General features: G+C 42.4%; 1 protein-coding gene across 1 annotated transcript in view; it reads right to left on the bottom strand.

The window, feature by feature from the left end:
• Positions 1-26,255, bottom strand: part of OXCT1 (3-oxoacid CoA-transferase 1) — a 78,950-nt gene that overhangs the window by 6,990 nt on the left and 45,705 nt on the right. The window contains exons 9-16 of the mRNA XM_061617185.1: positions 24,657-24,771; positions 24,443-24,537; positions 24,290-24,338; positions 23,015-23,087; positions 22,270-22,345; positions 13,391-13,480; positions 7,381-7,461; positions 4,557-4,658 (exon numbers count right to left, since the gene is read on the bottom strand). Coding sequence (XP_061473169.1) covers positions 4,557-4,658; positions 7,381-7,461; positions 13,391-13,480; positions 22,270-22,345; positions 23,015-23,087; positions 24,290-24,338; positions 24,443-24,537; positions 24,657-24,771 — 681 coding nt within the window. The remainder of the gene's footprint in view (positions 1-4,556; positions 4,659-7,380; positions 7,462-13,390; positions 13,481-22,269; positions 22,346-23,014; positions 23,088-24,289; positions 24,339-24,442; positions 24,538-24,656; positions 24,772-26,255) is intronic.

Here is a 26,255-nt window from a genome sequence, read left to right on the forward strand (position 1 = left end):
GCGAGTCTCCCCAGAAGGATACCATGGTCGATGGTATCAAACGCCGCTGAGAGATCAAGGAGAATCAACAGAGTCACACTCCCTCTGTCCCTCTCCCGACAGAGGTCATCGTACAGGGCGACCAAGGCTGTTTCAGTGCCAAAACCAGGCCTAAAACCGGATTGAAACGGACCCTCTTCACCTTGTATTTCAATTTCCTTTTTACCAATCCCCTCATTTTTAGTTACCTTTTTTGAAATTAAATGTGACCAAGCTGGATTTTCTTGGCAATTGTCTATTTGCATATATGCTGGGTTTGATAGCACTGTGGTCACTGTTCCCAATCAGTTCTCATAGCAGGAATGGCAAATCTGACTCCAGATTTTTGCTTTGGGCTTGTTGGACTACATCTCCCATATTCCTTGAGCATTGGCCATGCTGGTTCAAGCTGATGGGCCCTGAAGTTCATCAACGTCTGGAAAAGATATAGTTTCCCCACGCCTGATTTAGGGAAAGGCCGAGTTGTGCAATTAACACAATACATCTCTTATATTGACCAGAATTTTCATGTACTAATTTACAGGAGAAATCCATGTATACTTTGTGGTCTCAGTGAGCTCAAGATTGCACAGCATGACATCTTATGTCCAAAAGGAGTACACTCTCACACAGAACATCCTAGGTTCAGTCTTCAGCATCTCCAAGTAAGGCTTTGAGAGAACCTTGTCTGAACTCCTGGAGAGCCCCTGCCAATCACTGTAGACAATACTGAGCTAAATGGGTGGTTGGTCTGACTTGGTATAAGGCAGCTTCCTATGTTCCTGTTCCATTCTGCTACTGTTGATCTGTATGGGCAGTACAATTACCACAGGTACGACAGGATATTTTTACAGCCTCAGCTTCTATTTGCTATTCTGCCCCAACATTTGATGTAGTCATGTTACAAATCATTTCCAACTCTCCAAAATGAATGATTATCTGTCTCCCACTACGGATGATCCATGAGCTTCGGATGCACCAATGACAGATGATCAATGCTAGCAGTTGCACAAGCAAGAATCTAATTATTACATGAGAAAGACATGCTCCTGCTACCAAACCAGCTGCAGGCACTAAAGATTCCAGTGCATACACCCAGCTCCTCATCCTACCAAATATTCCTCATCTTTGTTCTGGAAGCCAATATATTTGAAAGACACACTAGAATCTTAGCCTTGTAGTCAGAGCTTGGAAAAGTTACTTTTTTGAACTACAACTCCCATCAGCCCAATCCAGTGGCCATGCTGGCTGGGGCTGATGGGCGTTGTAGTTCAAAAAAGTAACTTCTCCAAGCTCTGCTTGTAGTACAATTCTACACATTTCTACTCAGAAGTAAGTCCCACTGTGGTCAATGGGGACTATTCCCAGTAAGAAAGTATAGTACTGCAGCCTTAATGTCTTTTTGTGTCCCATAACCAAGAACCAAGCTGTCACAGGAAGATGAGGCAGTTGAATCTTGATATGTATGAACTTGTCTGAATAATAGATTTGCCCAGGTATAGCTTTCCATTCTGTGTTTTTTTTTCATAGTGCTGATACAATTCAGAAGAAAATTTTTACATGTACAAATGAAAATCATCCCAGTGGGACAATCTGTTTTGAAGCCAAACGGCAGCAGATCTGATTTAAAAGAAAAGCCAAACTTTTGCCTTGGCAGCCAAATGAAATCCAGATCGGATTGCTCATTCTTGCTCTTATGACAGTTTCATACTAAAGATTGGTGGTTTAAATAACTTCTTTGTTATGTGGCTGCTGAGCATGTTACCTAGATGATGCTCCTTCTAATAAAGCTGTGAAAGTCAGAACTCTCCGCCACATCTCTTCCAAAGAATCCACTATGCTGCTACACAGTTTTTCTTCCTTTATTGCTATATTTTAAAGAGAGAAATGGCATAATCTAAACTTAATGGCATCACTGTGTACACAATTATGGAGGCTATCAAAGGCTACTAGACGCAATGGCTATATTACTTCCAGTATCATAGTTCGCCTCTGAATACCAGTTGCTGGAGATCACAAACAAGAATGTGTTCCTCACGGGCTTTTTCACTGGCATCTGGCTAGCCACTGTAAGAATTGCCATAGCTCACTGGTAGAACATCTGCCTTGAATGCAGAAGGTCCCAGGTTCAATACCCAGCATCTCCTCTGAAATCCCTGAGAGCAGCTGCCAGTCATGGTAGACAATACTCAGCTAGATGGGCCAACAGTCTGACTAAGTATAAGGCAGCTTCCTTTGTTTCTAATGCCTTTGAACTGATTCAGCAGAGGTCTTTTTATGTTATTCTCTTGTTCCTGAGAATACTTTTTTTTCTGCCAGCCACTACTCCTGTCGCTCTGTTTTGACTGGATACCAATTCACGTTCTATGGCAACTAAGATAGGGTTTATAATGACAAATTACTTGTTGAAATTGCAATTTATGGACAATTCTGGCTCCCTATATTACATTTGAAGGAGCTGGCCTCTTGTGATTCCCTTGATAGTAATTCTTGGCAACTCAGAAACAAATACTACTAAGGAATTGTGGATTTTTTTTGGAGTTTCTTTGGAGCAGGCCATTTCCATTTTAGGCCCTGCTTAAAACAAGATATCAATATTAAGCTTCTATGGGATCCAGCAGCAAGTTAAATTTCTAGGACTTCCCCTTGGCTTCTCTCTTTCAGGCAGTCCCTGAAGTGAGCAAACTGCAAGTTAGGAAGTGAACTCTCTCAGCTTACAGCCAGCATTTACTTCATTTCACTTTCAAATCTATGAGTGAACACAGATATACACGTTGCCTCAGGCAACGAAAGTTTCTGGGCCAGTAAAGGACAACATGGCACTCTTCCATCCTATGTACAGCAGAGAGTGGGGCACCTCAGTTTCGGGGGGCAAATGTAGCCCTCTCTGAACCCGCAGAACTCTCCCCGTCCTCACTGGCCCTGTTTCACATTTGGTTGGGTGGAATGTGTCCTTGAACTCTAATTATTCTCCATCCAGACAAGTAAGAATTATTGAGCAGGGTGTGCAAGTGTGCACAGAAACTAGCCTACTGCACAAAAGTAAAATTGACATCCATTGCTCCTCACCCTTTTGCCTCTGGCCCCAACCACCACTGGCAGGTGACCCCTGAAAGGCTGCCCAGAAGGGGCCCTTCGGCTGGAAAAGGCCCCTCACCCCTGAGCAACTAGATCAGCAGTTACTTCAACACTGGTGGTAGGACACTGCTCCGCACCGCAGTGAGAAGAACAGACTAGCATAGGGTATGCAGGGCAGGCTAGTTTAGGGGTCCCCAGGGGGATGACGGAAAGATTGCCACTACTATCCAAGCCCTGGTATCTGCTGCCCTAATGGTACGCAAATCCTAATGGTAGAGTCAGTCCTAGATATACATCCTAGTGTGGGGGAAGTGGTTCAAACTAGAGACTGGCATATCAGTCTATTTAGAAACATAGGAAGCTGCCTTATACCGAGTCAGACCATCTAGAGCAGTATTGTCTACACTGACTGGCAGCAGCTCTCCAGGGTTTCAGACAGGGTTCTGCCGCAGCCCTACGTAGAGATGCCGGGGACTGAACCTGGGATTTCCTGCATGCAAAGCAGATGGCCTGCCACTGAGATGCAAGCCTTCCATGGATTTCCAGTCTGGGTTACTTTTGCGTACTGGGTGACTTATGTGTACTGTAAGTCTGTTCCATTGCATTTCCACCTCAAAACCAATGAGACAAAACTGAGCTAGATTCACCAGCAGCCTGTACGGCAGCTTCCTCTGTTCCTCCTAATAACGAATTCCGATTGTTTTGTCAATGCTATTATAATAATTTTTGCACGCAATTCTTATTCTGTGTTGCTATGTTTTGATTCAAAGTTCAGGATATCATTATTTTCTATGTGAAGATAAATTACGGAATGATCTCCCTGACGAGGTGCGCCTGGCGCCATCACTGTTATCTTTTCAGTGCCAGGTCAAGACTTTCCTCTTCTCCCAGGCATTTTAGCATGTGTTTTTTAAATTTTTTAAAAAATTTAAATTGTGTTTTAAATTGTTTTTAAAAGATGTGTTTTAAATGTGTATATTTAGTTACTGTAAACCGCTCAGAGAGCTTCGGCTATGGGGCGGTCTACAAATACAATAAATAAATAAATAAATAACATGCTCTGAATGAAGCACTGTGCATCAATAAATGACTGATTCATTTCAGTTACAATCTTGAGTCTGTAGTCTTTATACCTGGGTATGTTTATAAAAAATTACAAATTGCTGCAGAAATGGGGACAACCAAATTTAAGATTGAAAAAATGAGAAATTGAGAGAACCAAAATTGACGGATTTTTCAATTCCTAGTTTAGCCAACATTTTCATACTTTAAATCCACCAAGAATTTCTCCTGCACGAACTCTTGAAGCTGCCTTTTGTGTGTGCAGCATGGGCAAGCCAACGCATGGAAACCTGTACCAGGGCTGCTGTTTACTTGCTTCCCAAGCTACATCCGAGTCAGAAACAGGACTACAGCATCAGCAAGAGAACGACTATGGCATTAGCCAGACAATGACTTACTGTGAACTCAGCACCAGTGCTTTTCTTGATGTCATCCACTGACAGTCCTTCCCAGATTTCAATCAACGTCAGTCCCTTTTTCTTATCAACATCAAACACAGCCTGCAGGATTGAAAAGAAATGTAAATCATTTCAGTCTAAAAAAAAGGAAAGGAGGGAAGCCTTGCTAATTAAATGAAGCCAATGTTTCCAGTTGGTAAATACCAATCTGTCGATCCCTGGCCAGTCCCTGATATACATCTATCACTTTCATCCTCCACCTTCTTGTCTATCTCTACTCTAGTTCCTTAAATCATAGAATCATAGAGTTGGAAGGGGCCTACAAGGCTATCAAATCCAACCTCCTGCTTAATGCAGGAATCCAAACTAAAGCATACCAAACAGGTAGCTGTCCAGCTCCCTCTTGAATGCCTCCAGTGTTGGAGAGCCCACCACCTCCCTAGGTAATTGGTTCCATTGTTGTACTAACAGTTAGGAAGTTTTTCCTGATGTTCAGTCAAAATCTAGCTTCCTGGAAATTGAGCCCATTATTCCATGTCCTGCACTCTGGGATGATCCAGAAGAGATCCTGGCCCTCCTCTGTGTGACAAGCTTTCAAGTACTTGAACAGTGCTATCATATCTCCCCTCAGTCTTCTCTTCTCAAGGCTAAACATGCCCACTTCTTTCAGTCTCTCCTCATAAGGCTTTGTTTCAAGGCCCCTGATCATCCTCTGAACCCATTCCAGTTTGTTTGGAATGTCCCTAGTCTGTGGGTGGCTAACCCCTAGTTCAAAGGTCTGATGTGGCTCCCCAAGCAAAATATTTAGGTCCAAGATCCCACCAATTTGGGGCAGATTCTTAGGTGGGCAGAGTCCAGTGCCCTGATGAAGATGCAAATTGCATTCTCCCCTCAGTCATTAGATCAGTCACTTGAGGAACAGAGAGTGGTTGAACCCCCGTTCTCAGTTGATCTGCACAGATTGGCTGCAGATGGGGAGAGGAGCTGTGTGCCTATGTGAGTTGGTGAAAGATGAATCCAACCCTCAGGCACAAGAAAAGAAAAGAAAGGTTAGCCACCTCTGCCCTAGTTCCTTAACGCAGTGGCAGCTGCAGAGGAGGAGCAGGTGTATACCCTTCCCCTTCACCTTGTATCTTAAAATAATGTGCAAAACAAGCATCCCGCCACAATGGCACATGACTGCATGGAAGTTTCACTTGCACAGTTTCTACACTGGCACCTAGACAGAAACTGTAAGGGGGGGGACATTCCACATAAGCCAGAATTTTTGTAGAGAAGCATTATAGGTAACATTACATGGATGAGCCTTTGGTTCATGCATCCCACCAAACTACCCACCCTCGGTTGAGGGCACATCTACTCCCACTTTTAAACCAACCCACGTTCTCAGAATTTGAATGAAATGTAGAACTGCTCCATTTCATTTGAGGCTTCTGGTCTCCTCCTGGCCATGGCAGACTAGGAGGGAAGAAGGGGGCACGGACCCAAGGTTTGTGCATATAACAATTTTGGGCTCAACTCACTCAAGTATAAAGCCCAACATAAGAGCAGCCCTGCTGGAGGAGGCCAAGGGCCCACTTAGTCCAGTACCCGGTTCTCACAGTGGCCAACCAGATGCCTGCGGGAAGCCCATAAGCGGGACCTGAGTACAACACCACCACTCTCCCCTGCAACTGGTGTTCACAGCAGGCACAGGTATTGTAGATGAAGGGTGGCAGTGGAAGCAGCTGGCTGTCCTCTACACCATGACAAAACAGAATTTTGTTCTCTCTTCTGACACACAGGCTATTTGTAGGGAGGCTTCACTGCCACAAGCACAATACAGGTGTACGTGCAGAAGCAGCTGGTGGGATGGCAGCACCTACCTGACCTCCTGTTGCCAGTGCCACTGCGGCTTACTGCAAGGCAGCAGTGAGGTTCAAATGCACCAGCGGAGCCAATTGCAGCTCATGCTGATGCATCTGCACCTCGCTGCCACCTGGACCCTCTCTCTTTCCCTTCCGGTAATCTTCAGCAACGCCACTGATGGGAGGTCAGGTGAGTGTTCCTGCCCACCACTACTGAGTATGTGTCAAAACGAGATTTAAAATACACATCTGTTCATTAATATAGTCCCAGGTCTGGTAGGTCAACATGGTATTATTGCGGTGCCCAATCCTCAAGCCTCAATTAAACTGAAGCACTCCTGCAGGCCAAAATCAATAATCCAAATTCTCTGATTTCATATAGTCTTAGGGAGGGCCAGAGAACAGCAACACAACAATAGACAGAACTATATAAATGCATTGTAAGATCTTGGGGTTGAACTTGCTTTTCCTTCAACCCTCCCATTCCTTTTTCCTTGTATGTTGCATCTTTTTAGTTTGTGAGGCTGAGGACAAGGGCCGTTTTAATACTGATTTTTGTAATCCTTTCTGAGAGCACTTTTGGCTCACAGAGGCAGGGTTAAAATTGTGCAAAATAAAATAAAAGGACTCATTTAAATATTGTGACATAAATATTATGATGTACATTACAGTATTTGGAACAGATGGCTTGATTGTTGCAGTGTTAGAAGAGCCAGTTGTGATTTCCAAGTCTGGGGGTGGGGGGAGCTGTTCCTATATTTCATGAGAAGTATGGAAGACACCTGCTTATTCTTCCTGGGCCAAGTTTAAAATGGCTGTTCTCATCAAGAGAGCTTGGAGACTAACATTAACAAGAGTTAAGTCTTAGGCAACTCACTCTCCAATCTTCCTTACAGGAATGTTGTGAAGACAAATGCCAGTCTGATCTCCTTCAGGAAAATATGGAATAACAGTGAAATAAAAGTAGAATATCCTACCTTTTCCGTTATGATGCGATTCACACAATGTTTCCCAGTAATTGGCAAAGTGCATTTTTCCAAAATCTTGTGGGCATTGCCCTATGGTGAAAACACATACGCATATAAGCAAACAGTCAACTTGGCAGAGAAAAACGACTTGCTTGAAATTCAGTAAGTCTCACAGACCACAACAAATATATACCAGTTCTAATTAGGAAGCTTCCACTATGGTTGAATATGTTATGGATAATTCATGAAACCACTGCTCAAATATTCTGGGATCATTTGTGACATCAGTAAGTAAAGTTTACTGAATAGATAAAGTAAAGGTGTCCCCGCACTTGTAGTGAGAGTCGTTTCCGACTCTTAGGGTGACGTCTTGCGACGTTTACTAAGCAGACCGTATATATGGGATGGAATTGCCATATCCTTCCTGAACAGACAGGACTTCTGTAAATTGGTTTACAGATAGTGAATCACTAATTCCTGCTCTCTCTGTTCCTTGGTAGGGCCCCATCTGCACTATACATCTAAAGCAATATTGTACCAGTTTAAACAGTCATAGCCTTCCCCCAAGGAATCCTAGGAACTGTAGTCTGCAGTTAAGGGTACAGTACTGAGAATTGTTAGGACATCACAGAGGTACAATTCCCAAAGTGGTTTAGCAATCAATCCCTCTTCCCAGGGAACTCTCCTGAAAAATCCCATAATGGTGGGAACATTTTTTGCAGCTTATAAAAGTGCTTGCAAACAATGCCCCCTACTTACACCTCAGCTCTAATTTTCACAGGCTTTTCCTGACCTATAAGACTTGACCTTGTTATCACTGAATTTCTTTTTTTATAATACTGTTTTACCAGTTTTTTATGTTGTATTTCTGTTTTTATGATACTGTATTATTTTTGTATAGTATTTTTGAACAACAGAGATTTTTGAATATTAAGTGGTTTAGGAATCCTTTGCAATAAATAAATATTTGCCTTACACCACCAGCACACATTTGGCAGGCACCTGGTCTCCAGCAGCAATTGGTCCCTGGCAATGGCAACCAAATTCTACAGAGCCCGAAATACTCTAAAGAAATGGTGGAATCCACGGTTAATTTGAGATTACAGACTGTACTCAGTTTTGCAGTGTTGTCAACTGTATTCTTTGAACCCTCTTCAAACTGCAGTTGTTTCTAAGCATATTAGTTCCTGTCAGTGAATTTGTACAAATGACACAGGCGAGAAGTGTGTTACCATTCATTTGAAAAAAAATCAGTGCTTGGTAAAAGTTGTGAAGGTGATAGTCTCTGAACCTGGCTACAAAGAGCCATGAGCATAAGTGAGAGGCACCTTTAAAATTACCATATTTTTGCATGTGTATTAAACAGTGGGTGAAAAACTTTTGTAATATTTTGCCCCTTTTGCTTTCCGCTCCAGTTGCTCTATTGCATTTATACAATTCAAGAGGCAATTATGAAGAGTATTGCATGCTGATATTAATCACCGATTAATTTTAGGGCTTTTACAATGATGTCGATTTTACTATTTTAGGGATTTTACAATTTGCTTACCTCTTACAGAGTAGCATGTATTTCCTGTTTTCTAAAAAAAGAAAAATTCTTAAACAGCATATATCTGTATCTGTGTTGGAATTGTTTTTTAATATGTTTTTAAACCTTTTTTTAAGATCATAGAATCATAAATAGTAGAGTTGGAAGGGCCCTATAAGGCTCAAATCAAAGCATTCCCGACAGATGGCTATCCAGCTGCCTCTTGAATGCCTCCAGATGTTTTTAAAGTTTTTTTAAAAATGTTTTTTAAAAATGTTTTATTTTAATGTATTTTAAAGTGTTGTTTTTTTCGAGAGCCCGTGTGGTGTAGTGGTTAAGGTGCTGGACTACGACCTGGGAGACCAGGGTTCGAATCCCCACACAGACATGAAGCTCACTGGGTGACCTTGGGCCAGTCACTGCCTCTGAGCCTCAGAGGGAGGCAATGGTAAACCATCTCTGAATATGGCTTACCATGAAAACCCTGTTCATAGGGTCGCCATAAGTCGGAATCGACTTGAAAGCAGTCCATTTCCATTTTTCAAAGTCAGTTTTTATGATGTTTTAAAGTGTTTTTAGTGCTTTTGTTTGCCACCCTGGGCTCCTACTGGAAGGAAGGGTGGGATATAAATCAAATAATAATAAATAAATATATTCTCAAATATTTATTCCCCTTGCTTCCCCTTTACAATAGGGAACAATTGTTTCATTCTAATTCATACCAGTTAACATCTCCATCTGCAATCCAGACAGCTAGCTCCCTTAGTGAAATGAATGGTATTTAAAGGAGAATGTCAGACAGTCTAACATCAATGCTTAATTCAAGGACCTTCCAAGTTCTGTTCCTGGCAAAGTAACAATTTATCTTTGCTATTTTTAAGGGAAAGTGTTCCATCGACCCATCAGGTATACCTTTAAGGTCATGCAATATCTCCTCTAATCATCCTATGGCGATTTAAACGCACAGGCTTAAGGAAAGAGATAGCCTTCAAGACAGCTGCTGTGATCCAAAGCATTTCAGAATGCTGCAGTTAAAGATGATCTTACTGCTACCCATTATTATTACAGCAGTGGTTAAACCCTATCTGAAAATATATCTACAAAAAAAAAAAGCCATCGTAATAAGAATAGAAGAACCAACCAACACCCAGCCTTCACAAAATTGTACTATGGGATCTCCCAGCCAAGACATGAGCAATTAATAAGGGAAAACACACACACAGAGACACACAATTCCTTGAACCCCATGCCTAGCCCAAAGGTTGTAGGTCAAGAGTAAAAGTGTTTTTATTTCTAAAATGTATATTACATGGACCCTTTTAGCAGGGATCACAAGGCAGCTTGCTTCCATTGGTCCATTCCCCCCTTCAACATGCTCCTCAACTATACTGGAAACATACTTTGAATCATATTTACTTTTTTCATTGGAGGGGGCATGATTACCTAAAAGCAGTTTTAACTAAGCCTGGCCCAAAATGGTTCACTTCTCCCCCTACCCCGTTAAGGACATTTTAGCAGTTTCCAGGGATGGGGAGAGGGAGAGGTAGTGAGGGAGCAAAAGGCACCCATTTTATTTTCCACAATTCCTCTGTGGAACACTACACCACTTTGTTAACATCATTCCGGGAGGGGGTCATGGGGGGAGAGGGAGGGTGGAAGGGAAAGGGAGAGAGAGAACGGCTACCCTCAGACAGCAGATAAAGAGGTTGGAGAATGGAAAGAAACAACGTCTTAGATTCTAGACTGCTGATGTTGCTTGGAACTGAGCACCATTTGCCTGCATGCTTATGTAGCTCCTACTCAGCCTGTATGATTTTAAACATAAGAACATAAGAACATAAGAACATAAGAAGAGCCTGCTGGATCAGGCCAGTGGCCCATCTAGTCCAGCATCCTGTTCTCACAGTGGCCAACCAGGTGCCTGGGGGAAGCCCGCAAGCAGGACCCGACTGCAAGAACACTCTCCCCTCCTGAGGCTTCCGGCAACTGGTTTTCAGAAGCATGCTGCCTCTGACTAGGGTGGCAGAGCACAGCCATCATGGCTAGTAGCCATTGATAGCCCTGTCCTCCATGAATTTGTCTAATCTTCTTTTAAAGCCATCCAAGCTGGTGGCCATTACCGCATCTTGTGGGAGCAAATTCCATAGTTTAACTATGCGCTGAGTAAAGAAGTACTTCCTTTTGTCTGTCCTGAATCTTCCAACATTCAGCTTCTTTGAATGTCCACGAGTTCTAGTATTATGAGAGAGGGAGAAGAACTTTTCTCTATCCACTTTCTCAATGCCATGCATAATTTTATACACTTCTACCATGTCTCCTCTGACCCGCCTTTTCTCTAAACTAAAAAGCCCCAAATGCTGCAACCTTTCCTCGTAAGGGAGTCGCTCCATCCCCTTGATCATTCTGGTTGCCCTCTTCTGAACCCTTTCCAACTCTATAATATCCTTTTTGAGATGAGGCGACCAGAACTGTACACAGTATTCCAAATGCGGCCGCACCATAGATTTATACAACGGCATTATGATATCGGCTGTTTTATTTTCAATACCTTTCCTAATTATCGCTAGCATGGAATTTGCCTTTTTCACAGCTGCCGCACACTGGGTCGACATTTTCATTGTGCTGTCCACTACAACCCCGAGGTCTCTCTCCTGGTCGGTCACCGCCAGTTCAGACCCCATGAGCGTATATGTGAAATTAAGATTTTTTGCTCCAATATGCATAATTTTACACTTGTTTATATTGAATTGCATTTGCCATTTTTCCGCCCATTCACTCAGTTTGGAGAGGTCTTTTTGGAGCTCTTCGCAATCCCTTTTTGTTTTAACAACCCTGAACAATTTAGTGTCGTCAGCAAACTTGGCCACTTCACTGCTCACTCCTAATTCTAGGTCATTAATGAACAAGTTGAAAAGTACAGGTCCCAATGCCGATCCTTGAGGGGCTCCACTTTCTACAGCCCTCCATTGGGAGAACTGTCCGTTTATTCCTACTCTCTGCTTTCTGCTTCTTAACCAATTCCTTATCCACAAGACGACCTCTCCTCTTATTCCATGACTGCTAAGCTTCCTCAGAAGCCTTTGGTGAGGTACCTTGTCAAACGCTTTTTGAAAGTCTAAGTACACTATGTCCACTGGATCACCTCTATCTATATGCTTGTTGACACTCTCAAAGAATTCTAATAGGTTACTGAGACAGGACTTTCCCTTGCAGAAGCCATGCTGGCTCTGCTTCAGCAAGGCTTGTTCTACTATGTGCTTAGTTAATCTAGCTTTAATTATACTTTCTACCAGTTTTCCAGGGACAGAAGTTAAGCTAACTGGCCTGTAATTTCCGGGATCCCCTCTGGATCCCTTTTTGAAGATTGGCTGTTACAGACTGTTACAAAAAGACACCAGACTGCCTGCACTTACTTCTTCAAATGAAACTGATTCTGTAAAGATAGCTTGAGCTTCCTACTTCTTGGAGAAGAGAAAATCTGCTTGCAGCTTCAAATCTTTCTAAGTCGCTTGAAACCAACAGCAATACCATCAGGTCTAAATTCTATCTAAGGTGCATGTTCTCTGCATTGCTAACTATCCTTTATATAGTGCCCGTTGCATTTTAGGTGCTGCACAGAGGTGATACTGCCCTTTGCTTGAGAACTTGCATGCGACACTAGAACAAGGTTGGGGATGTGGAACCTATGAGATCAGCACCATGTGGAGCTCCACGTGGAGCTGTAGAGACTGACAGGATGCAAGGCAACCCGTCACAGCAAGCTTGGAATGTTGCTTCAGCAATAGTCTGGAGTCAACTGTGGACTTAAAACGAGGGACAGGGAAGCTGTTGCCCTTCAGATATTTGTTTGACTACAACTCCCATCAGACCCAGCTGGCATGGTCAATGTTCAGGGATGATGGGAGTTGTGGTCCAACAATATCTGGAAGGCCACAGGTTCCACATCCTCGAACAAGGTAGCAAATGAAAGGAGACTTTCATTGGCATCACGCGGATAGCTTACAGTGGCAAGAGAAGTACTAAAAGTGAGACTTTGGAAGGTTCCAGAAGAGCAGTGCTGAAGACAAGAGGGTTGTTTTTTTTTTAAGATACAATGAAATCAGCATGGTGAACGGAGATGAGAAGGCTTGTTCCAGGTCAGAAAGCAGCATAGCACAAAGCAAAGAGACAGGAGTGTGAGAGAAAGCCAAAAGAAGCAGGCACCAGACACACTCATGCAAAAGCTATGGGTTGCATTCAATGCTGCTGTTCCACTAGCAAGCACATTGGAACTTTCCTCTCCTCTGTATTCCCCCCACACACACACACTCTCAAACTCTGCTCCAGAGAGTTGGAAGACGCTTTGGAGAAAAGGTTGAAAGTGCACAGAGGGAGGAGAGGAACAGGACATCTCACTGAGTGGACCACCATGTACACATTGTTGGATACAACCCAATGTATGTTTTCAGTCTAGGGGAAAAATACATGGCAGAAAATACCTTAAAAATTTACCTTTGCAGAGTGCTCCATAGTGACAACCACTTTAGTTCTTGAGCTGGACACCAAGTCCATGGCGCCACCCATTCCTTTCACCATCTTACCCTAAAAAAGGCAAGATTTCAAGGGGGGGGAGAAAAGGCATAAACAGGACTGCTAATATAGAATGCTCTTTGCTTTAATGCATTTAATTTACAGAATCTGAATAACAACCATCAGCCCTGCACAAAATACAACATTATGCAAATAGTTAATTAGTCTCTCTGAATAAATGTTTCTTTATAAATTCTCCAGATCTTTACATATCGTAAGTGCTCTACATCCTTATCTCAATCAACCTCACAACATTCTCATTTTGTATATGGGAAAGGAAAGCTGATGGGCCAAACAGAAAACTGTATTTTGTCTCTAAGCAAATATAATTTTGATGGCATTTTGTACATCACCTTCAGGCTTGTTTGTGGAAGGTGACTCATTGATTGATTAATAATTACAACAACAACAAGACCAAAAGTTTTGAATAACATCATTAGTTTGCAAAAAAAGGCTCTGTTTAGTTGAAAACTAATAGCAACCACTTAGCATGCATTCAAAATGTTCAGGAAATACATTCATTTCAAAACGGCAAACTCAAACTTAATTTAACCCACCCTGTTTCACAGGAGCAATGGAGTAACTATTCAGGAGAAAGGCTTAGGTACTTTTCACATACCTACACAGTTACCTAACCCTAACCCTGAAAAGTAATTCCCATGTTTTATTGAAATGAAAGACTCACAAGCAATCACTGCTGCTGAAAACCTCATGCAACTGACTCAACATATCTAAACAGATTATTCTGGGGATTGGCCAAATGTGTGGAAAGTCTCTATTCCATGGCCAGCATCAGAGTTCAGCAGAGTTGGGAAGTTCCTGGGGCCAAGACCTGTTAATGGGCCCCTTTGCTAGAGAGGTTCAGCCAGGCCTCCACCTGATGAGGCTTAAGAGTGATGGCACAAACGACTCCAGAATGGTCTCCAAGGTCCTCTATCCTTCACCAGCTCTGCCTTTGCTCCTTTCGAAACTGAAAGGACTCACGTAGGCCAAAGAGTTACCCAAGGCCCTCCAAAACCACTGGAGCAGACCTTGAAAGTCTTCACGTAGGACTGGCATTGTCACCAGCAACCACCACAATGGCCTCATCACATACTAAGGAACATAGGAAGCTACTGACTCAACCATTGGTCCATCTAGCTCAGTACCTGGACATTCCAGGGATGAAACTTGTGATCACCTGGATGCAAAGCACATACTCTATGTCCCTTCCCCAACTAAGACAGCTCCGTACCCAAATAAACCTGCTAGAGATGAGGCTACAGTTAACCAGAGTTGGCTTTTGTATTGCATACCAATCTCTAAAGGTGTTGAAATGGGATTCTACTTATACTTTCCTTCCATGAAAGAAATTTAAAAGATTTAAAAATAACAAAACAAGTGTTCAGCAATATGTTATTTTTACAGTTTTAGAAATCAATGAAAGTTAAGACAACTAACTGTAAAGAGGCTCTGAACAATTTTTCCTTCTTACCCAAGTCAGTATGTTTCAAATACATATTTTTTCTGTCAAATATAAAGAACACTAATAACCACTGCCTGCGTCTGCAGTTTGAGTTATTTCTTTAAAGGAAGGAAAACAAACCCCTTCTAATCCAGTACTTTGTTTTCCATTTCCTCAATAAAAAAGTACATGACTGGACAAAACCAAAGATAAATTGCTCTGAAATATATTTGTTCTGTCATTCTTCCCCCACAAGTGACTACCAGCCTCAGAATGGTACAATTACAGAATTATTGTCATCATATTGCCATCTCCGACAGCTAGATTAGATCTGGAGGAACAGAGAGGGAGAAAAAGGGGGAGGGAAGCCTGAGGAACATTACCAAGTGATACTAGGAAATTACTATAAAGGCTTTTTCCCCCTGCAGTACAAAGGAATAAAAGCAAGCACAGAGGGACAACTGGCTAAAAGATCCTTGAAATGCAATGCAGGAAGATCCACACATGCCAATTTTAACACATGCACAGTCAAAGCTTCTGAAAGATAGACACCTGCTCCTATAACTGTCCGAGTAACCCTGCTTATGAATGGCAGATGCCACCTTTTGAACAACATATGCCACAATCCATGGAATTGCACTGCACTTGGGGCGAATGAATATGGTGTGCTCACGTTTCCGCCATCCACAAGCCACAATTCAATTTTAAAACGTATCCTTCAAAAGAAGTTATCGGTTGGATCAGTGGGGAAACCTCAAATGATGCATATTGATCGTTCTATCACCTCTTCATGCATTCAGCTTAGGTAGATGCATGAATAGTCTTTCTTCGTTTACCCAACCCCATGCTGTTCTGAACATGTTCTCAACACTTAGGAGGAGCTTCAGGAAAGGGGATTCATGACGATGATGAAATAAGCCTGGAAGAGGGGGTGTTACTATATATGCGCATAGTGGTTCACTGGATCACAATCGTGCATATCCAAAGCTACTTTAGAATTAGAGTTTAAAGAGGCCTCATAGGCCATTTAGTCCAAGAAGGAAATTCAGACCTAAAGCATCCCCAACACATCCAGCCTGAAGGCCTCCAGGAAGGGAGAGTTCAACATTTCTTCTAGGTAACTGGTTCCTTTGTAGAACTGCTCTTGCTTTCATTCCAAGTTGGAAAATTAAGTCCTGCTTAAGGCTTTAATGCCTTAGCTTACACTAACCTCTACAGATAATAGAGTAACCAATGCATTAATATAGCAGACTTGGTTTATCTTGTGGCTCCAAATACACACAGAGGTCAGCTCACACCACCATTGGGAAGAGGTGACGGTTTGGGCCACATCTGTGTGCTTTTTGGTAAATCACACCATGCATTTTTCTTCCTTATGACAGTGATAACAACTCTAGTTATCTTTAAAACAGCTGCTGATGTCCTCTTCCTCTCAATCTGGGGTAGCCAACATGGTGCCCACCAGATGTTACTGAATACAACTCCCATAATCTTTGAGCATCAAGCTGGCTAAGACTGAGGTTGTCCAACCTCATCTGGAGAGCACCGCATTGGTTTGTCCTGCTTTACACAGATCAAGCAAACAGCCACTTGCCTGCAAAAGTGGTCTACAAGAAAATAGGGAACTGCCTTTCCAAAGGTCAATGCATTACATACAACCAGCAACAGCCATAGGGACAGGCAGGTCAGTTTAGAAACTTTCATTGTCTTTTTATGTGTGTGACAGTTGGCACACAAACTATACTAGAATGCAGCCAGCAACAGATTAAGGGAACAGTTCAGAGCCAGAGTCAGACTATATGACCTGTAGTGTATTTATCATTCCTTTAGTACAGTTGTTTCAAGCAGGCCTAGCCAGACACGTGATTTGGTTACATCTGTTTTTATATCCGGTGCACTGCGTTTATTATTTTAAATATGTTTTATTTATTTTTAATAGTATTGTATCACTGATGTGTTTGCAGCCCTGGACTCCTCTGGAGGGAAGGATGGGATATACGTTTACTAAAATAAATGAAATGTACATCCTGCCCTTTCTCCCATCATGGAACTTAAGGCAGTGTACATGGGGCTCCTAGGCAGTTTCCCATCCAAGGATTGCTGAGACCCAGGTCTGCTTAGCTTCAGCAAGGTGGCTGCAGTGTGTGCACTCAGACTACCACCTCCTCATTTTTCAAATGCCTACGCGGCCCCAAACCCTTACTCATTGGTGGTTCGCTCTGCCATCTCCCACCTAGCAGCCCCTTCCCATCTTTGACACCATGATCTCTCGTGCCCCATGATTTCTGGGACACTGCATTCCACTTCCATCACAGCTTACTTCCTCTCCTTGTAGTGCTCCTTTAGGTACAGTGGAGCTAGAACAACAGAGAGCGCACACCAAACTCCTCATGTGCTCTCAGTGACCATACCTATGAAGGGACTTGTTTTAGAGACAATTGACACACAAAGGAAGGAGAGACAATCTGAGTAGTGATTAGGGTGTTCAGCTAAGACTAGAGAGACCAGGGTTCAAATCCCCACTCCATCATGGAACTCACTGGGTGACCTTGGGACAGTAAATGCTAGGGATGGCGAATCTGTCAATTTCACTTCTCCCAGTTTCTCATTTTTCCAAGCTTCAATCCAGTTAACCATATTTCTGCAACAAACTGCAATTTTTTCTAAAAGTTTTAAAAGTCATGACAATATTCACTACCCCATAGGCTTGCTGTGACGATAAACAAGATCAGAACTTGCTCTTTAGAAGAACACTATAAAAATTAATTCAAAGAGGCTGAAAGATCCCTGCCTGATTCCTTGGAGAGCTGCAGCCAGAGTAGATGGGACCAACAATCTGACTCTGCACAAGGCAACTTCAGTAATAAGATTTTGCCCTGGAAATGGAACTACCAGCAGCAGGCATTTCACAGAACCCTTTCTGAACACAAGGTAAGCTGATAAAAGTTGGCCAGCAAGTTTCACCATATTTGTATGCTAACTGTAGAACTTTCCCCAAATTTATTCCTTAGGATTCATCAACTGCTAGCCTCAGGGCATCTGTCACTGGTTCAGTGGTCTATTTACCATATCAGCAACACCGGTATTTATGGTATTAATATTCATAAATCCCTAGGAGATCTCATCCATCACTTTTAATCTCTCCTCCACCTCCTACCCCTCTACTCTACTCTTAAAGTGTGATCTTCAGTGTCTCGGGGCTATTTTACCAATATAAAAGCATCATTAGTCAAAGAAACTACAGTCTCAGATTAAACACTTCTCCCATTTTTCCCATCCAGAAGGCCAACATAACTCACTGCAAAACGTAATTCACAATGCGGCACTTCCAGACAACTAAACCCATCACCTAACAACCAGTTAAATGGTGTTTTTCCCCAAGACTTTACCGTAACTTCTATCTAAAACACAAATTTAATCAATAATTAGCACGTCAAATACCACTACGGAAAAATTGCTGGTGAATGTCAGACTTTTCAAAATGGACACAGCACACTGTATGCGAGACCTTCTATAAATCATTAATCTGATTTCTTATGAATAACTTGTATCGAATGGTATATAGTCCCACAGTTCCCATGGAGTTTAATCTATTATGAAAAGAATAATTATATTCTTATGGCACAGTCCTATAGAGGCCTATTCAGAAATGAGTTCAATGGGACTTACTCCCAGGAAAGTTTGCATCGGACTGCAGCCTAAGATGTCCAGGGAAAGTCTAATCAAAAAGTCATGTGCCATCACTGATAAATGTCAGGATAGCAAAAATAATGTGTGGGTTGGCATAGCCTTTACAATAAGCATAAGGGAAATGAATTGTCCCTTCATTTTTTTGATGACACTCCAAAATGATGATACAAAACATGTATTTTGTTGTTATGTGCCTCCAAGTCGACTACGACTTATGGTGACCCTATGAATCAGTGACCTCCAAGAGCATCTGTCATGAACCACCCTGCTCAGATCTTGTAAGTTCAGGTCTGTGGCTTCCTTTATGGAATCAATCTATCTGTTGTTTGGCCTTCCTCTTTTTCTACTCCCTTCTGTTTTTCCCAGCATTATTGTCTTTTCTAGTGAATCATGTCTTCTCATGATGTGTCCAAAGTAGGATAACCTCAGTTTCATCATTTTAGCTTCTAGTGATAGTTCTGGTTTAATTTGTTCTAACACCCAATTATTTGTCTTTTTCGCAGTCCATGGTATTCGCAAAGTTCTCCTCTAACACCACATTTCAAATGAGTTGATTTTTCTCTTATCCGCTTTTTTCACTGTCCAACTTTCACATCCATAAAACAGGTATAGTGGGGTTTTTTCTGATACCACACTAACATCTATTGACAGGATTTTCCCAGTTATATAAAACCCAAAAAAGAAAGGTAGATACTTGGACATTTATTTATCTAGCCGTGCAACAAGATGCTGCATGTATGTGTGTGTAGCCTTCAAAGCTCCCCCTCTGCCAAGTGGGTAAGCTGCCCAACTCTGGTCAGCCTCCCCACCTGAGCAGAGGCACTTCAGAGCCGTTGGAGGCACAGATCAGGTCGGCTGCCAGCCAACCCAATCCGCATCTTCAAAAGGTCTCCCTTCTCAGGCAGGTTGGCTGCATCGAGTAGGAAAGCATCCCTGCCTCAGAAGGTAGAGCTTTGAAAGCAAGGATCAGGCTGACAGCCAATCAGATTTGCTCTTTCAGAATGTGCCCCTCCTCAGTCTGGGAGGGTGCATAGTGCTGGACAAGCCTCCCTTGCTTGAGAAGGGGGAGTTAAAGAGGCAGCCTCCATTTTAATAAAAACAATTAAAAGGCAGTGAGAATTCAAAACACCAGCAGCAGCAGATTTATAGCCTAGATTCAGGGATGGGGATCCCTTGGCCCTCCAGATATCACTGGACTACAGCTCCCATCATCCTTGGCCACTGGCCAAGGCTGATGGGAGTCCAAAAATATTAGGAGGGACACCAGGACTGGACATCAAGCCTCCCTTCTGTTCTGAACAAAGGAGAGGCACAAAAACCTCTCTGTGATTGAGTGTGATGGTGGCTGATGTAGGTGCCTTTCCCCCCTCACTGATGGGGAAGCTAACAGCAGGGTGTGCCTGTACCATTTTGTAGTCCTGTCTCCCTCTTCTGTTCTTTTAGATGTGGCAGCCATTTTGTCTTATGCCATGCCCCCCCAGTCGCCATTTTGTGACAGGCACCCATGGCACTTTCTCAGAATTCCAAATATGCTCACTGGCCAAAAAAAGGCTGGCAACCCTGGCTTAAGAAATAAAAGCTCAACTGATCACATTGAAAGGAAAGGTTCACTCAAAGAATCCAGTGTTCATTCATCTGGATCTCAAGGAAAGCAAAGAAGGCCTAAATATTAGCTTGTCTTCACCTTTCCTTAGACAAGTCTTGGAAGCAAATCAGATAATTTTTCCAGCATCCTTAAATTGGTGTCAATTTGAAAAGGTCATGAAAAGGTTTAACTGCTGACAATGAAATATCACAAGTGGCAAGTGAACAGACTCTGAATTATAGTTGCACACAGTAACAAAAGAAAATTCTTGCATGAAGAAAAACTTTCAAAACAAGACATTCAAAAAAAGACATGCAAAAAGATATTAAAAGTCATTATTGTTTTTGCTGTTGTTCCAAGTGTGTTTACCTTTGGGAACTGATTAAATTCATTTTGTCACATAGCTTTTGCTAATTTAGCAAAGAACAGCTGGATCCTTTACTGAAAAAACTAACATATTGTAATGGGTCAGTCTAGATATTTGCTTAAAATGTGCTGAAATCATTTACATTTGCTTATATCTGCGTATATTGCTTAGCTTATAACTTTTTAATGCATAAGTTGCAAAAGAGCCAAAGAGTAAAAGAAAGCTTCATTTTATAACATGGGCTTTGCCCTCCCTTCTGAATGAAGTAGTGTTTTGCATGAGAATATTGATACATAGTACAAGATACGACGTCTGAGCAGACAACCAATGTATTCTAGTAAATCTCAACATAAAGTAAGAGGAAAGCTCCTTATGCGGCATGGATAACATCTACAGGTAGTTAAGTTGCCTAGTTGTCGACACTAGTTAATAGGAGGTGGCATGAAGAGGTGCAAGGAAAAGGCAGCAATTGATAAAGCCATGGGAAGATGCCTTCCTTTGATAAGGCCAGGTTTTATAGCATTCATGGTGGGGGGTTGAAGAAAGCATAACATCTGATGGGTGATGCATCACATGTATTTCCATGTACTTTGTAACTTTGGCTCTGTAATATGACTTAGAGTTTAACTCCATCTGTTGTAACTTGTTTTAACTAAGATTTGCCTTCAAACTCATATACTTTGATATTAAATGGATATCCAGCAACTTCTTTCTTGCGGATATGTATTCCTATTTTTCTGTTTTTGCAATGATGGCTAAGGTCACCTAGAAAAAGAGCATTCTAGGCTAGTTGCAGTGTGCAAGATATGAATAAATAGCATATATTATTAAGATTATTCTGTCTGAAGTCTGACTCCCAAACAGAAAATCGCTGATACCTCCCAAGACTCAAGAAATCTTGAGTGGAGTCTCCTCTATCCTCCACCTGCGTTTGATGACTACTGTTGATAACCTGTGAACTTAGATGAACTAATGTTCAACTTACAAGGACTCTATGTAGACACGGAGGAAAGCAGAAAGCAAGAACCCTCAACCCTGTGGATTCACAAGAAATGGGCCGGCCTTTCCGGTATAAATATCTAGAAGAAACTAGAATACAAAGTGGAGAATCAAATATGCTACAAAGTGGAAAATCAAAGATGGTTAAGGAAGGACCACAGCTCAGTGGTAAAGCACCTCCCTCGCACGTAGAAGGTCCAGGTTCAACCCCTGGCATCTCAAGGTAAAGCTAGGAGAGACTCCCTGTCTGAAATCCTGGAGTCGCTGCCAGTCAGTGTAGGCAATACTGAGCTAGATGGACCAATGGTCTGACTTGGTATAAGGCAGCTTCCTACGTTCAACTGGTTGGTGAAGATTTCTAATCCATCCTCTATGTGAAATGGATTTTGAAATAGCTACTTTGATTACATGATGATATGTTTTGTTGGAATGTTCTGGCAAGATCTCATGAACTGAAGCTGGATTTTCTTTTTCTTTTTTTTTTAAGTTCCACAATTATAGAACAAAAACATAGCATTTGGATCACTGTTGAGCAAACTGCGGAAACATCCCATGTCACTTGTGTGCATGCATCCAGAATGAATCATCTAAACATATTTAGTATTGTTAGGAACACATTATTTCAGTGAAGCATCTTTTGCAAAGACACTTATAATCGCTTGAAATAAAATGCAATGATGCAAATATATAATATTAAACTTTCTCCATCTGCTTACAGGAATCATCCAGTTGGCTAGATCACCATATTTAGACACCTGCATCGCTCCAAGCATAGTCAAATTAACATGTCCCCTGTTAAAAACAACAAGGAAAGGAATCAGAACACTTTTGGCATCAAGAATTCTGGCACTCTTTTTCGCTCCATCTATAAGCCCGCTAATCATTTTTGAACAGCACCTTTATACAAGCAACGGTGGAAAATGTTTAAGTGCAACTGGATAACTGAGACTGAAATCCCATGCACATTTAGGCTGTAATCTTATACCCATTTAGCTGGGAGTAAGCCCTATTGAATTCCACGGGACTTACTTCTTAGCAGATACATGGATTGTGCTGTTACTTGGGAATATGCCCTACTGAACCCAATGGCTTGGGACAGTTATCTACAGGTCAGACTTGGAGCACTTGGCATTAGATAAACACCACACAAAGGCAAAACAACATTGCAGGGCCTGCACTTCATGGATTAGTTGCAAGAGTATTCTTAATATGTAACTTGGTTCAAATACTACAAAAAAAGAGTAGAAAAGTCTGAGAAGTGTCGGCGCCAGTTGAGTTGACTATTTTGAGTTCCAATATCCAGATGCGAAATCTACTGAGTTCCAATATCCAGCTACTAATTACATTATTGTTTTGCAGGAGACAGATGGACAGTCACTTTGGGGTGGATTACTAATAGGCTGAGGTACCAACTGTGTCTGTGCTCTTGACATTTAGCAAATTAGGCTTTTCATTACATACCCTCGAATCATTGCAAAAGATTCGTCACTAGAGAAGTAGGAAGACCCTGGTAGCACAGTGACTGTCTCTTTGCCTGTAGAAGAAACTGGGTGTTAAGCTTATGATGGCCAGCTAGCAAAAGCTCGGAATCTGAGATATCTGTGTCATAAAAAAAGCTCTGCAAAGCTTTTATGGGGGGAGGGAGAGGGAGGGAGAGGAGAGAGAGACAGGGACAGAGCAAAATGCCAAGAACAATTTTTTCTCCTGCAATGAATTACAGGAGTCCCACCAACGTCAAGGAGACTCTTCCACAGTGGTGGCTGGTGGCTCCATGTCAGTGGGATCCAATCCAGGTTTTAGTCTCAACTTTCAAGGAGCTGTTCAAAGTCCTGAAGTACCTTGGACAGCTCCTTGAAAGTTCAGACTAAAACCAGAGCAGATTCCACTGACATGGAGCCACCACTCGCCACTGCTCTTCCAGCGGGGACGCCTGGGAACAAAGATCCTTGTTGGTGACTCAAGAGAAAATGACCATTATGTGGCACTCCTTTAGATACATTTTTTTAAAAAAACATTGGTTTAAAATGTTGCACAGAAGTTAAGGCTCATCTAAGAGCTGTTGTGCCATAGATGATCAAGTGATATGAATCATATCAGAAATGAAGCTTACTAGAAGACCATGGGGCATTTGTTCTGTCAGCCTGACCTACCTCAGAGGGCTGTTGTGAAGATAAAGGGGAAAACTGCATACATGACATGGCGCAGGGGTTCGACCCCCAGCAACCAAGAAAAGGATCCAAGAATGGAAAACGGTGGGTGTAGGGACTGCTTCTCAGAACAAACTCTCAGAGACTCCACACAGGCAGAGGCCTTGATGAGGGAAAAACTCCAGAAACCAGCACTGCCATCATTTCTGCAGTCTGAGAATGTCACTCTGCCCTCCTCCTCTGATGATTCCACCTCTAAAGGAGCCCTCACTATCACAGTTCCACTGGAGCTTGTACCCGAAGAATCAAGTGCAGCCTCTTTACGACCTTGATAAGTTTTCCCAGAAGTGGCGGGGCAAGAAATCCTGCCCTGCCTGCAGCCTACTTTAACCCTCAGTTGTCTCCAGACCTTTGCTGAAGCAACATCCTAGAACATCGCTCTTGGATGCCTGTTTCTAGCCTGAATTCTGCCCAGCTCTACTGGAAGCTGCCCATGGTTCTGCTTCTCTGCTGTCCTCGTTCTACCCAAGAACTCCTTGAAGGAAGGGCAGTATAGATATACGAATGGCAGACAAAAAAACAGGTTTACCTGCATTGATGAGGTCAGGGTCAACTTCACTTTCAGATGGATAAGGTCCCTAGTGCAATTTAAAAAGAAAAAGTGAATCAACCTTCCAGTCAAATATTTTCAAGCTATCTTCCCATTTCGTATTGGTTTCTGTTGTCTATGTTCCATTCTTACCAAGCCAAGGACTCCATTTTCACTCTGTAGATGAACAGTTATGTCTGGACTAATAAAGTTGCTGGCAAGCAGTGGAATGCCAATACCCAGGTTAGCTTAAATGAATTAGTCAAGGTTCAACTCATCCAAGTTCTTCATGCTTTACATAACTTTATCTATTCATCTGTGCCTTAAAAAAAGAAGAGCAAATGCATTCAACACAGCCAAAGGATACCATACATGCCATCCTCGAATTCAAGAGCCGCTCGCCTGATGATCCTCTCTCTTACATTATCCCCACTTTTCTTCTGCTTGCCTTGGGTATCTTCAGGTTTGCAGAGCGTTAATCGCTGGAAAAACAAGCGGAGTCAAAACAGTGGAGTTAATTACACTCTTTCAGCGAACATTGAGGACTGGCATACCTTATATCAAAGATCATACCAAACCTGATATTTCTTTATGGCCAAGGCAGGCTTCAGACACCGTGAAGCAGTAAGAAATACATTTAAGATGCGCTGGGTTGGTTTATGTTAAACACTGGCCTGATTTGCACATAGCGGTCAGCCAAATTATGGTTAATTGTGAACAAGCAAATGTGCGGATGCTTGGAAAGGCAATCATGGTTGCTTCACTCCTCCCCCGGTCCTGCTACTGCACAACACCGGTCTAATCCATGGTTTGGTTTACTGTTACGTGTGAACCTGGACTCGTGGCTTGTCTCACCCAGACAAACTACATGCTGCAAACTTTGGTTACATTTCATGGTTTGCTTAGAGGGATACAAACCACAAGCCCAAATTTGCACATAACACTAGACCAAACCATGGCTTAGCTCCAGATAGCCCAGCAGCAGCAAGGCCAAAGGAGCAGCAAACTGGCTGCAATTTTCTCTCTAGGCAGCATTATGCTTGTTTATTCACAGTAAGCCATACTGTAATTTGGCTTACTGTTACAAGCGAACAAAGCCATTAGGTACATAGGAAACTCTGTCTACACAGACTGGCAATGGCTCTCCTGGATTTGAGACCAAGGAGTCTCTCCCAGCCCTACCTGGAGATGCCAGGGACAGAACCAGGGACCTACCATTGAGCTAGGGCCCTTTGACTAGGGCCACAGGAAGTATAGAGGCTTCCCTAAGAAGCATCTCCTTCTGTGGTCCAAGACGTCACCACGCGCCCAGTTTGCTCTCCAGTGTAAATCTGTTTATGCCTGCAAATCAAAATATCACTGGTTTCATATCAAAAGATCAATGAACATTATCCATCCCTCCACCACCGCAAGCAAATTTAAATTATTGATAGCATGGGCAACAATAAGCAACTTTCTACGCTGCACACCAAATGCGTATGTGCTGTGTTTAGTGCAGAAACTGAAAACGGAGGCAGGACTATTTATGTTACATTATTAGAAGATCCCCCCCCCCCCAAAAAAGGTTTCAGCAGATGCCTCTGACAAATCTTTAAAAACTGGACCTAAAGACGACATTCACCTCCCCAAACTACTGCTACTCTGCCCTAGGCTCTGGAATGCCAGGGCTTAGCTGCCTCCTCCTCACTCACCCACCCCCATATGAACTTGTGATCCCCACTCCTACAGCCAGATCAGTCAACCATTTCATGCTGCAGTCCACAACTCAGTGGTTAATGCATGTGCGTACATGCATATGCTCTTTGTCAAATACGCAAATTAGAGTACAAAAATATAAACAAGCACACAAAGAAAGATGATGGGTCCGAAGGCCTGATTGTATGCTACCGGAAGTCATCTGACGGTTTACAGCTTATAGTTACTTTGTATTGTAAGTACTGTAAGCCAGTGCACTGTAAGAGATTTT

The sequence above is a fragment of the Rhineura floridana genome, chromosome 1 (assembly GCF_030035675.1).
Source record: "Rhineura floridana isolate rRhiFlo1 chromosome 1, rRhiFlo1.hap2, whole genome shotgun sequence".
NCBI classification, from domain to species: Eukaryota; Metazoa; Chordata; class Lepidosauria; order Squamata; family Rhineuridae; genus Rhineura; species Rhineura floridana.